The 12727-nt window shown below is 40.4% G+C and overlaps 1 protein-coding gene across 1 annotated transcript in view; it reads left to right on the top strand.

Moving 5' to 3' along the window:
* Positions 1–12727, top strand: part of ZSWIM5 (zinc finger SWIM-type containing 5) — a 147364-nt gene that overhangs the window by 90127 nt on the left and 44510 nt on the right. Inside the window, exon 2 of the mRNA XM_070368166.1 lies at positions 7473–7829. Within this exon, the coding sequence (XP_070224267.1) occupies positions 7473–7829 (357 nt within the window). The remainder of the gene's footprint in view (positions 1–7472; positions 7830–12727) is intronic.

A 12727-nucleotide genomic window follows, 5' to 3' on the forward strand; every position in this document is an offset into this window, starting at 1 on the left:
GCTGTAGCCTTCCAGGAAACAGGAATAAAGTGAGAAAATGTAATTTATACTATATAGTTTCATCAAAACCAAATTTTTTCAAGAGAAAAGTGTTCTGGTGCAAAGAAGTTACCTAGTTTGTGTGTGTGTATGTGTGTACCTAAACTGACTATAAGAAAAATTATTCTTCTTGTGAACCACTGCTCTCCTTTTCCCTGCCATTGGCTGAAACTACATTCATTTTCATGCATTAGCACCTGCTCAAGGGTCTGGTGAATCAAAAGACCAATGAGCAAAGTGGTTTTAATTGCCCAAGCTTTACTAGAGGCGTTTTTGCACTCAGAAACACAAAAGACTTTGAATGGTGTCAGAGGGCTATACTGAGAAGTGCTTTCCTTTAGAACCTTCAGATGATTCACTCCCTGTGTTGAGACATTGTCTAGTACAGATGAGTTCATGAGCTCGTCTTCCTTCCAACTGTGAGAGTATCATAAGCACTTGTCAATTTCAGTTGCCTTTAACAATTGCCCAGGAAATCAGGCAAACGTTAGAGTTTACTGACTTGTCCTTAGTGCATCTTTGTATAGCACTGTGCTTGCTAATTACTTTTATAAAATTCTGTATACATAGTTTTAACTGCATAGTCGTATTCAGTACGACTTATCATAGTAGTTAAGAGTACAGGCTCTGGAACCAGACTACCTGGTGCAAAGCCCAATTCAGCCTCTCACAGGCTGTGTGATGTTAGATAGTTTCCTTTACTGTCTGAGCCTCAGTTTCATCATCTGAGAAAGGGGACTAATACACAAACTATCTTGTAGAGCTCTTGTGAGGATTTAGTTAGAAAATACATGGAAACTACTTAGAATACTCTCGCACATAGTGAGTATCCAATGATTGTTAGCTAATGAAACTTCATATTTTATATTTTAGAAAAGGGGTTAAAGATTGGCAGAAGCGTAACAGGTGTCCATATGAGGCATAAATATGAATTATGGAAAATAATATCAATGTTTCACAATTATTAGCTTGTATTCAAATTATTGTTACTTTGTTCACCATCCCAGTAAAACTGTTTAATTATTGGTTGATTTTATTTTATTATAAAATCAGGAATTTCATAAGCATGCTTAATTCTCTGTGAATCATGAATGTGGATGTATAAATTAAAGATTCAGTTTAGTGTTCAATTATTCATTCATCCATAAACAAATACTTACGAAACTCTTAAAATGTGCCTGAGATGAAAACATAGGATGAAAAAGACAACCCCTGTTTTCAAGGAGTTCACAATCTAAAGGGCAAAGGCAAATATAAAAACTATTAATTACACTGATATCAAGTGCTGTAAAAGAGATATGGCTGATTAAAAAAAAACAAAAACGAGAGCTCAGGAAGCATTTAGGACTTCCCTGGAGGTCCAGTGGTCAAGACTCCACACTCCCAATGCAGGGGCAGGGGTTCAATCCCTGATTGGGAAAGATCGCGCACGTTGTACCATCAAAAAAAAAAGGAGGAGAAGCATTTAATTCTCTAAGGATATCAGGGAAGATTCCCCAGAGTAGGTATCATTTGAGTTGAGAATTAGGATAAGGAGGTGAGAAACTCACACCTGGTATGGGGACATAGAGGCTAAGAAAACATTGCATAGTCAAGAATCTGCAAGTAGTTTAGTATGTTTAGTGCACTGAGAAGTGGCAGGAAGCAAGTCTGAAGAGATAAAAAAAGAGACTGCATCATAAATTTGAACTTTATCCTACTATCAGTTAGGAATCATTTAAAAGATTTTAAACAAACATTTTTATAAATTTTTTTCTATGCCAGATTCTGTGTTAGATACCAAGACTATGAAATGAATAGGTCATAGTTTAGTAGGAATGCCATGATTTAGGAAGATCATTCTGTTCATGTTATGGAAGATGAGAGGGAAGTAAGACTAGGAGGCAGGAAGATTAGTTAATCCAAGTAGGAGATTATTATGATCTTGGTCTGAGGCAGTGTTAGGGGAGTTAAAGGATGAGTGTCATGGTCCGGGCAAGGATTGGAAAAGGATTTCCAGACATGAGACAGAATGAGAGAGAAATAAAGTTTATTAGAATGGGAGACACTGTTAGAACAGTGGGCCAGCTCAAGGGAGAACCAACGCTGAACAGGGATCCTTGCTGCTGCTGCTAAGTCGATTCAGTCATGTCCGACTCTGTGCGACCCCATAGACGGCAGCCCACCAGGCTCCTCTGTCCCTGGGATTCTCCAGGCAAGAATACTGCGGTGGGTTGCCATTTCCTTCTCCAACGCATGCATGCATGCTAAGTCGCTTCAGTTGTGTCTGACTCTGTGTGACCCCATGGACAGCAGCGCACCAGGCTTCTCTGTCCACAGGATTCTCCAGGCAAGAATACTGGAGTGGGTTGCCATTTCCTTCTCCAGAACAGGGGTCCTTAGTCCACTTTTATACCCAGGGTACAAGGAGTGGGATAGGGGTCTTGTGAGTCATTTGCTGATTGGATGAGGCACGTATACTTGGTGGGGGAAGAGTAAGGCAAATACCTTCTCCCTGTGTGCGGCAGGAGAGAGACAGGTTATACTGCTCAGGAGGACCTGAAATCTGTTAATAGTTACAACATGGGGGAGGGAAGGACGATGAGGATCTGGTTTTTCCATTCCTGCATTCCAAGACCCTCCTTGCTTTTATCTGTTCTTTTGTCCTTGGGTCACCACAGAGAGCAGCTGGAATGGAGAGATACTTAGGAGGCAGAATCTGCAACATTTAGTGACCCTCTTGGGTATGGAGCATCGGGAGGAGCTGGGATGCATCCCAGAGCCCTGGCTCCTGCCTGCTTCTCCAGCCTCATTGTATTCCCCTTTCCACCCCGTCCCCCGTCCCTGTTGGCTTTCTAGTTGCTGGGCTTCTTTCCATTCTCTGAGCATTCTGTGTTCCTCTTGGCCTTTGCACCTCTGCGTAGTCTTCCTTTGCCTTTTGCATATGCACTTTTTTTTTCTACCTGGAGTCATCTTTACCATTACTCTGCCATTCCCCATCCTTTTGCCTAGTTAATTCTGATTTATTCTATAAAATTCTGCATGTTATTTCCTCTCAAAATTTTATTTCCTCAAGGAGCCCATCCCTTACCACTCCCGTCCCTAAATCAGGTCATGTCTCCCATATTATATACACGACTTAGCGACTGAACAACAACCATTCTGTACTTCTTCACAATTAGAACTAAATAATTACTTGTGGAGTTAGTGGTTAAATATGTCTCCCCAGCTAGACTATGTTATTGTTGTTCAGTCGCTAAGTCATGTCTGACTCTTTGCAACCCCATGGACAGCAGCATGCCAGGCTTCCCTGTCCTTTACCATCTCCTGGAGTTTGCTCAAACTCATGTCCATTGAGTCGGTGATGCCATCCAGCCATCTCATCCTCTGTCTCCCTCTTTTCCTCCTGCCCTCAATCTTTCCCAGCATCAGAGTCTTTTACAATGAGTTGGCTTTTTGCAGTAGGTCCCCAAAGTTATATAGATACTATAAACTCAGGAGTTGTTTGGTCTTTTTATTGGAGAAGGCAATGGCACCCCACTCCAGTACTCTTGCCTGGAAAATCCCATGGACGGAGGAGCCTGGTGGGCTGCAGTCCATGGGGTCACTAGGAGTCAGACACGACTGAGTGACTTCACTTTGACTTTTCACTTTCATGCATTGGAGGAGGAAATGGCAACCCACTCCAGTGTTCTTGCCTGGAGAATCCCATGGACAGAGGAGCCTGGTGGGCTGCTGTCTATGGGGTCGCACAGAGTCGGACACGACTGAAGCGACTTAGCAGCAGCAGCAGCAGCAGTAGCAGCAGCATAGATGTATCCTTGGGATTCAACACAGCAGATCTTAAATAGTTATTAGTTTAATGAATGAATTACTCATAAGATACCTTTAGAAAGAGAAAAAAATAACATATTTGTATGTTTTGGCTCTTTGAATTTCTTGTAGTCACTTAGATAAGGTATGTGCTGTCTTACACATGGATTACCAGATTGAGTCTGATGGGAGACCACATTTCACATATTCTCTGCCATTTGTCCCTATTCAGTTCAGTTCAGTCCAGTCGCTCAGTTGTGTCCGACTCTTTGCGATCCCATGAATCACAGCACGCCAGGCCTCCCTGTCCATCACCATCTCCCGGAGTTCACTTCAACTCATGTCTATCGAGTCGGTGATGCCATCCAGCCATCTCATCCTCTGTCGTCCCCTTCTCCTCCTGCCCCCAACCCCTCCCAGCATCAGAGTCTTTTCCAGTGAGTCAACTCTTCGCATGAGGTGGCCAAAGTACTGGAGTTACAGCTTCAGCATCAGTCCTCCCAATGAACACCCAGGACTCATCTCTTTAGGATGGACTGGTTGGATCTCCTTGCAGTCCAAGGGACTCTCAAGAGTCTTCTCCAATACCACAGTTCAAAAGCATCAGTTCTTCGGCACTCAGCTTTCTTCACACTCCAACTCTCACATCCATACATGACCACTGGAAAAACCATAGCCTTGACTAGACAGACCTTTGTTGGCAAAGTAATCTCTCTGCTTTTGAATATGCTATCTAGGTTGGTCATAACTTTCCTTCCAAGGAGTAAGTGTCTTTTAATTTCATGGCTGCAGTCACCATCTGCAATGATTTTGGAGCCCCAAAAAATAAAGTCTGACACTGTTTCCACTGTTTCTCCATCTATTTCCCATGAAGTGATGGGACCAGATGCCATGATCTTCGTTTTCTGAATGTTGAGCTTTAAGCCAACTTTTTCACTCTCCTCTTTCACTTTCATCAAGAGGCTTTTTAGTTCCTCTTCACTTTCTGCCATAAGGGTGGTGTCATCTGCATACCTGAGGTTATTGATATTTCTCTAGGCAATCTTGATTCCAACTTGTGCTTCTTCCAGCCCAGTGTTTCTCATAATGTACTCTGCATAGAAGTTAAATAAGCAGGGTGACAATATACAGCTTTGACGTACTCCTTTTCCTATTTGGAACTAGTCTGTTGTTCCATGTCCAGTTCTAACTGTTGCTTCCTGACCTGCATACAGGTTTCTCAAGAGGCAGGTCAGGTGGTCTGGTATTCCCATCTCTTTCAGAATTTTCCACAGTTTATTGTGAACCACACAGTCAAAGGCTTTGGCATAGTCAACAAAGCAGAAATAGATGTTTTTCTGGAACTCTCTTGCTTTTTCCATGATCCAGCGGATGTTGGCAATTTGATCTCTGGTTCCTCTGCCTTTTCTAAAACCAGCTTGAACATCTGGAAGTTCACGGTTCACATACTGCTGAAGCCTGGCTTGGAAAATTTTGTTAGGGGACGTTTTTTTTTATCAGTTTGCAAATTTAGTATCATAGTAGCTGACTGTATACAAACAAAGGATGAAAATTGAGTTAGTAAAAAAAATGGAACAGTACCCAGCATCACTCTGATTTTCCTAAGCTAGGAAAATGAAATTAGTGTTTGGGGAACACTATAATAGAAATAAAATGTGATTGTTAGGAGCACAAACTCTGAAGCCAGACTGCCTGGGTTCAAATCCTAGCTCTTCCGCTTACAGGCTGTATGAAGTTAGGCAACTTAAATTGTTTCTCTAAGCCTCAGTTTCTTTACCTACAAAAAATGGGGTTAATAGTACTAAACATATAACATTGTGGTGAGGATTAAATGATATAATGCTTATGAAAGAACACATGGTAAGTGCTCAAAGACTGTTAGTGATGAAAAATTATTTTCTTTTTAAAGCAAAAGAAGCAATTTGGATGTATTCAAGAAGTACATTAATTGAGGGAAACTCTTTACAAATTTATTTTTTATTGGTTTTAAAGGCTAAAATGTTTCAGAATGTGAATTTACAGTCATTTTAATTTCTGTTATCATGACTGTAATCATATAATAAAATTGGGGCAAATTGCATAACTTATGTGAGCCTATTCCTCATCTGTGAAATTATCTGATGAAATTATTGCTCAATTCTGGGTAAAATGCCCTCTTATAAACTAAACTGTAAGCTCCACAGGCACAAATGTTAAAGTTTCTTCATTTAATAAGATTCAGTTTTGTAACTGGGACACCAGATAGAGTTTCGTCTGGAAGTGATATTTGAGCTAAGCCATGAAGAACATAGGATTTCCTTATTTGGGAAAGAAATTTTATTTATATTTTCCATAGCTATAAAACTGGTTGATCCTTAGCACTTTCTGTTTAGTCCAAGGTTGGGTCCAGCCAATGTCCTGGATTCCCCAGCTGTGATACTGGTAAAGAAATGTTAAGTACATTTGTTACGTTACAAATGTAACATTAAGATTATAACATTGTAACACAATGTTAAGTTACATTTCTATTTCCACTTATGCCACTATTTAGTTTAGAAGGCAGGGGAATAGGAACTCTTTTAAGCCATGAGCCATTCCTGAATTTTTAACAATTTCTTGCTAATATTGATGTTTTCAGAGCTCTTGTTGCACATTTAAGCATGACATGTAAGCAAGACTGCTTACAAAGAACTCAATTGTTAGGGGCCTGAGGCCATTGCAACACACTTTTTGAATCTTGTCTCATTCCTAAATGGCACTTGGAGCATGTTGAAGGTAAGGACAACATGGTACACTTATAGGATAACATGCTTGTGGGGGCTAACCTCATAGCAGGTTATAGTTTATAGTTCAGCTTTTTTCCTGGACCCTGAGATGTCAGAGCCATTGTGATACGTAATGAAGAAAGTGCTGCAGTACAATTTTATTCTAAAATTTCCAAACAGTGTAGAGGCCAGCTAGGAAAGGTGCCTCAGCCATAGAACAGTAAGCTGAAATTTGTTCAAATCTTTTTTCTCAAGGCAGAGCTAGCTTTGTGACTTGGGGATGGGTTGGAGGGATGCAATGCTTGTAAAACTAAACAAGAAGTCCTTGAAAGTGTGTAGTGCATTCAAGCTCACTCATTGTTAGAGCACTTGAGTCTCCAACCACCACAATGGGCTTCTTGATGAGGTGGTTTCTCTTCTTGCAGAGCATGGGCTTTAGGGCGTGCGAGGTCAGTAGTTGGGACACACAGGCTTAGTTGCCCCACACATGTGAAATTTTAGTTCCTGGGTCAGGGATCAAATCTGTGTTCCCTGCATTGGCAGGCAGATTCCTAACCACTGGACCACCAGGGAAGTCTCTTATTCAAGCTTCTTGATTAACCTTTTTGAGATTATGAAAAAAGGTATTAAATGTTCCCCCAAAAGAATGTACATACATACAAACAAAAGTTTTCTTATTAGTTCTGGAGGTCCATAGACTTAAGGGTAAGGACTCTTTTTCTAGATTGTGTGTTCCTTAAGAACTATACCTAGATTTCATTGGCCTTTGACAGAGCCTGCTGTGTATGTGGAAGATACTCAGCAAATAGTTTCTGAATTGATGAACTAGAATGCAAAATGAAAATCTTCACGTTTCTTACTAGAGAATCTCTAAACCTGTCTTCTTTGTTTCCTTAGGCTTCCATCTCAGTGGCACAGTAACTGAACCAGCCACTACTTCTGAACCAGCCGTGACTTATAAAGTTGCCATCAGTTTTGATCGATGCAAAATCACCTCAGTAACATGTGGCTGTGGGAACAAAGACATATTCTACTGTGCTCACGTGGTAGCACTCTCACTCTACAGGATCCGTAGACCAGACCAAGTCAAATTGCGTCTTCCTATCTCAGAAACCCTTTTCCAGATGAATAGGGACCAGCTACAAAAGTTTATTCAATATTTGATCACAGCACACCACACTGAAGTTCTTCCTACCGCACAGAAATTGGCAGATGAGATTCTGTCCTCCAACTCTGAAATCAACCAAGTAAATGGTAATTGTACAATATTTTTGTTGCTGAAAAATCTATTTTGTTGCTTTATTGCATGTTTAGAGGTTGGGATACTTTTGCCATTGTAATCACTTAACTTTAATCAGTTTATTCTATCCAAACTATTTATTAACTCTGTTTCTTAAAGCCATCCAATTGTCCACCTCATAAAGTTTGGGTGAAAATGACAGAGGATGTTAGAGTTATAAATTAAACCAGTTTATGGACTTCACGTGTCCACATAATCCTTGCCTCTAGGAGCCTGGAATATTCAGAAGTGAAAGAAACCATGAAATAATGAATGTCATTCAGTGAAATGAAATGGATATCAGAATTCCTTAACATTTCAGGATCCTGCATAGCACCATGGTTATTCTAAAGAGTGTCGTTTGCGTTGTGTTTATGAGCTATATAATGGATGGAGAGAGATACGATGTTCACTTATTCATTCAAGAAATGTATGTTGAGTACCTGCTCTGTGCATATGATACTGCTGATTGTTGAGGGCATAAAATAGACATGGTTCCTGTCTTCAGATATCTTACAGTCTAGTAGAAAAAACAGCTAAGGCTGAAGTAAATGCTTGCTTTTGTTATGAAGTCAGGTTGTAGATACTTAATCATAGGAAACTGTTGAAGAATTTTGAGAAGAGGAACTATATGAGCCACTTTTTCATTTTGTTGGTTAGGTTCTACTATGTTCCAGGCATCATACATGAGAACCTTATGTATGTTTATATATGTTAATTCATTTAGTTTTCAAAACTACCCTGTGAGGTAGATATTATAACCATTTTGTAAATAAGGAAATTATTTATAACCTAGGCTCACCTGACTTCAGAACTCAAGTTTTTTATACCTCTCTATACTTCCTTTCTGTTTTTAGGATATAACTTTGGTATTAGTGTGAACAAGACAGTGAGACTAGGTTAATGGCCTGTATAATACTATGGTCTATGTGCTAAAGGGCCTGCCTTTCCCAGTTGCCTAAGAGAACTAATCAAGGCCTGCATACAACCTCATCACTTATCAGAAATAAAGATAGTCAGACAAGCTTCCAGGAACTCTTGCTGTCTAGCAGAAATAGTCTTCTGTTGCTTTATCCTCAAAGTTGTGTTTACATGATGGATGCATGCATGCTAAGTCACTTCAGCATGTCCGACTCTGCAACCCTATGAACTATAGTCCGCCAGGCTCCTCTCTGGGATTCTCCAGGCAAGAATACTGGAGTGGATTGCCATGCCCTCCTCCAGGGATCTCTTCCCAACCCAGGATCAAACCTGTAGCTCTTATGTTTCATGCAGGAGAGTTCTTTACCACTAGCGCCACCTGGGAAGCCCATTCACGTGGTAACTGAGCTCTATTTGAGAGATACTGTTACAGAGTAGCTTTCTAAAGGGGCTTCCCTGGTGGTTCAATGGTAAAGAATCACCTGCCAATGCCTCAGTGGTAAAGATTCTGCCGGCCAATGCCAGAGACACAGGTTCCATCCCTGATCCAGGAAGATCCCACATGCCTGAAGCAACTAAGCCCATGTGCCACAACTGTTGAGCCTGTGCTCTAGAGGGAGACGCAACTACTGAAGCCCTTGTGCCCTAAAGCCCATGCTCCACAAGTCCACACACCTAAACAACAGAGTAGCTCCCACTTGCCGCACCTAGAGCAAAGCCCGTACAGCAATGAAGACCCAGCACAGCCAGAAATAAATTAAATAAATAAATGAAATTATAAAATTCTAGTTCCTCTTCACTTTCTGCCATACGGGTGGTGTCATCTGCATATCTGAGGTTATTGATATTTCTTCCAGCAATTTTGATTCCGGCTTGTGCTTCATCCAGCCCAGCATTTCACATGAGGTACTCTGTATATAAGTTAAATTAGCAGAGTGACAATGTACAGCCTTGATATACTCCTTTCCCACTTTTGAACCAGTCCATTGTTCCATGTCCAGTTCTAACTGTTGCTTCTTGACCTGTTGCTACAGGTTTCTCAGGAGACACATAAGGTGGTCTGATATAACCATCTTTTAAAGAATTTTCCACAGTTTATTGTGATCCCCACAGTCAAAGACTTTTGCATAATCAGTGAAGCAGAAGTAGATGTTTTTCTGGAATTCCCTTGCTTTTTCTATGATCCAGTATACTATGCTAAGTCTCTTCAGTCATGTCCAACTTTTTGCGACCCCATGGACTGTAACCTTCCAGCTTCCTCTGTCCATGGCATTCTCCCGGCATGAATACTGGAGTGGGTTGCCATTTCCTTCTCCAGGGGATCTTCCCAACCTAGGGATCGAACCAGTATCTCTTACATCTCCTGCATTAGGAGGCGGGTTCTTTACCACTAGCGCCACCTGGGAAGCCCTTCTATGATCAGAAGGATGTTAGCAATTTGATCTCTGCTTCCTCTACCTTTTCTAAATCCAGCTTGTACATCTGAAAGTTCTTAGTTCACGTACTGTTGAAGCCTAGCTTGAAGGATTTTGAGCATTACCTTGTTAGCATGTGAAATGAATGCAAGTGAAATGAGTGCAGTGTAGTTTGAACATTCTTTGGCATTGCCCTTCTTTGGAATTGGAATGAAAACTGACCTTTTCCAGTCCTGTCTTATAGCCACTGCAGGGATATGTATAAAAAGTACTTAGACACTGTCATGTAGGAAGCACTCAATAAATGGCTGTTTTTAACAAATATTGAAGGATGAAAGGAGTATATTTGTTTTTCTTTTCCACTTTCAGTTTACAGAAGTAGTATAGGATATATTATTTGCCCACCTGGGTTTTAAATCTAGATGGTCAATAGGACATGCATTTGTTCATTCTATAAATATTAATTCAATGCTGTAATGATCCAGGCACTGTGAGGTACAAAAATGAATCCCTACTCTACTCTTTAAAAGCTTCAATGTAGTTGGGAGTATATGAGACAAGCTCAATTCTATTGTAAAACAAAATGCAACAGGTCTTTAAGAGAAGTAATAATAAAGTGCTAAGAAGAGAGTTTTTCCAGTAGTCATGTATGGATGTGAGAGTTGAACTGTGAAGAAGGCTGAGTGCCAAAGAATAGATGCTTTTGAACTGTGGTGTTGGAGAAGACTCTTGAGAGTCCCTTGGACTGCAAGGAGATCCAACCAGTCCATTCTAAAGGAGATCAGTCCTGGGTGTTCTTTGGAAGGAATGATGCTAAAGCTGAAACTCCAGTACTTTGGCCACCTCATGCGAAGAGTTGACTCATTGGAAAAAACTCTGATGCTGGGATGGATTGGGGGCAGAAGGAGAAGGGGACGACAGAGGATGAGATGGCTGGATGGCATCACCGACTTGATGGACGTGAGTTTGAGTGAACTCCAGGAGTTGGTGATGGACAGGGAGGCCTGGTGTGCTGCAATTCACGGGGTCCCAAAGAGTTGGACACGACGGAGTGACTGAACTGAACTGAACTGAAGAAGAGAGTTACTACATTACTCTCATGCATATGAGTATGAAGGGCATACTTTTGACAGGTGAGGTGTATGGGTTATATGGTGAATTCAGTGAGAGACTTTCCTGCCAAGTAAATTTCAGCAGTGTTAGCCTCTCTGTATACGTATTTTATGGTTTTCCTTTCTCAGTGCAGCCCTGACTATAGAGCTGAGGCAACACTGACAATGAGAAGTAATGCTTTTTGGCCAAAGAACAGGTTGTGGGGAAAGGAAGGGAAGTAAAGGGAAAAGCATAAATAAAGTCGTCAGGAAATGTCATTGACTTCTGGGTACACTAAGTTTCTAGTTGAAACATAGCATAAGTATAGGAAAGACAAGACTAGAAGTGAAAGGGCCTGAAGAGGAAGGGCCCTAAATGCTAAGCTAAGTTTAGACTTCATTTATAAAGAATAGTTTATCACTGAAGACTTCTGAGCAGGGAAGGGATATGATCAGAACTGTGTTGAGAATAACACATTTGAAGAAAAGTAGCATATAGCAGATTCCATGAACTGGTTGCTCCTAATGTTAATTAGTATTTGTAGAATAAATATGAGTCCTCCTGATTTCCTGGATGGTAAGATGCACTGAAAAAGCATGGCAGAAGAGCACTATTCTCTGCAGACCTGGATTTCATTTAAATAAGGCTTTCATATAAGAGGACAAGAAGAAAGGTAGATTGACTGATGAAACATGACATGAATTTGTAACCAATTGCACGACCACACATATAGAGTATTGACTTATACTATAAGACCATACTGACTTATAGTCTTTTGTCACTTGGAGACAGGGTTCTAAAAACTTATCACAGGACTCAGTCTTTGAGAAAGTGAGAGAAGAAGATTCAGTTTTCATTCCACAGATATTTCTTAGGTGCCTGTCACATTACCAGAACTGTGTTATAAATGATTCAACTGTGAGCAAGGAGCTAACAGGCTACTAGGGGAGAGGGATGTGTAAATAACTAACACTGTGTTTTAAGTGATGTCATTGAGGTGAGCCCAGGAAGGAAAGATATTCTGAGTATAAATTTATAAAACATCACCCTGTATACAACCCTGCCTGTGCTCTGGGTTGCAAGTTTCCAGAAATTTAGAATTGTTGACTCCACTTGAGAAGCTACAATTTTATAGTGAATTTTAAAAAGAGAAATTTTTATTTTCTAAGAAAGTATTTTTTTAATTTTAAAATAATATGTGTGCTTTAGGCTTATTTTAAACTTCAAAGAAAAACAAAATAGAAGAAAAATTACATTCTCCTAGGGGGAAAAAAATACATCACTATTTTTGTGTTTGTGCATTTTTACCCCAGGATGATATTTGTAGACCTTGGGAGAGGATACAACTGAGACTTCAGTGAACATGAAACTAGCTCTACTCTCTTATGTTTATTGAGAGCCACACAATTGACAAAGCCCAGATTAAGGCAGAATGCCTGTGAGTT

The sequence above is a fragment of the Bos mutus genome, chromosome 3 (assembly GCF_027580195.1).
Source record: "Bos mutus isolate GX-2022 chromosome 3, NWIPB_WYAK_1.1, whole genome shotgun sequence".
NCBI classification, from domain to species: Eukaryota; Metazoa; Chordata; class Mammalia; order Artiodactyla; family Bovidae; genus Bos; species Bos mutus.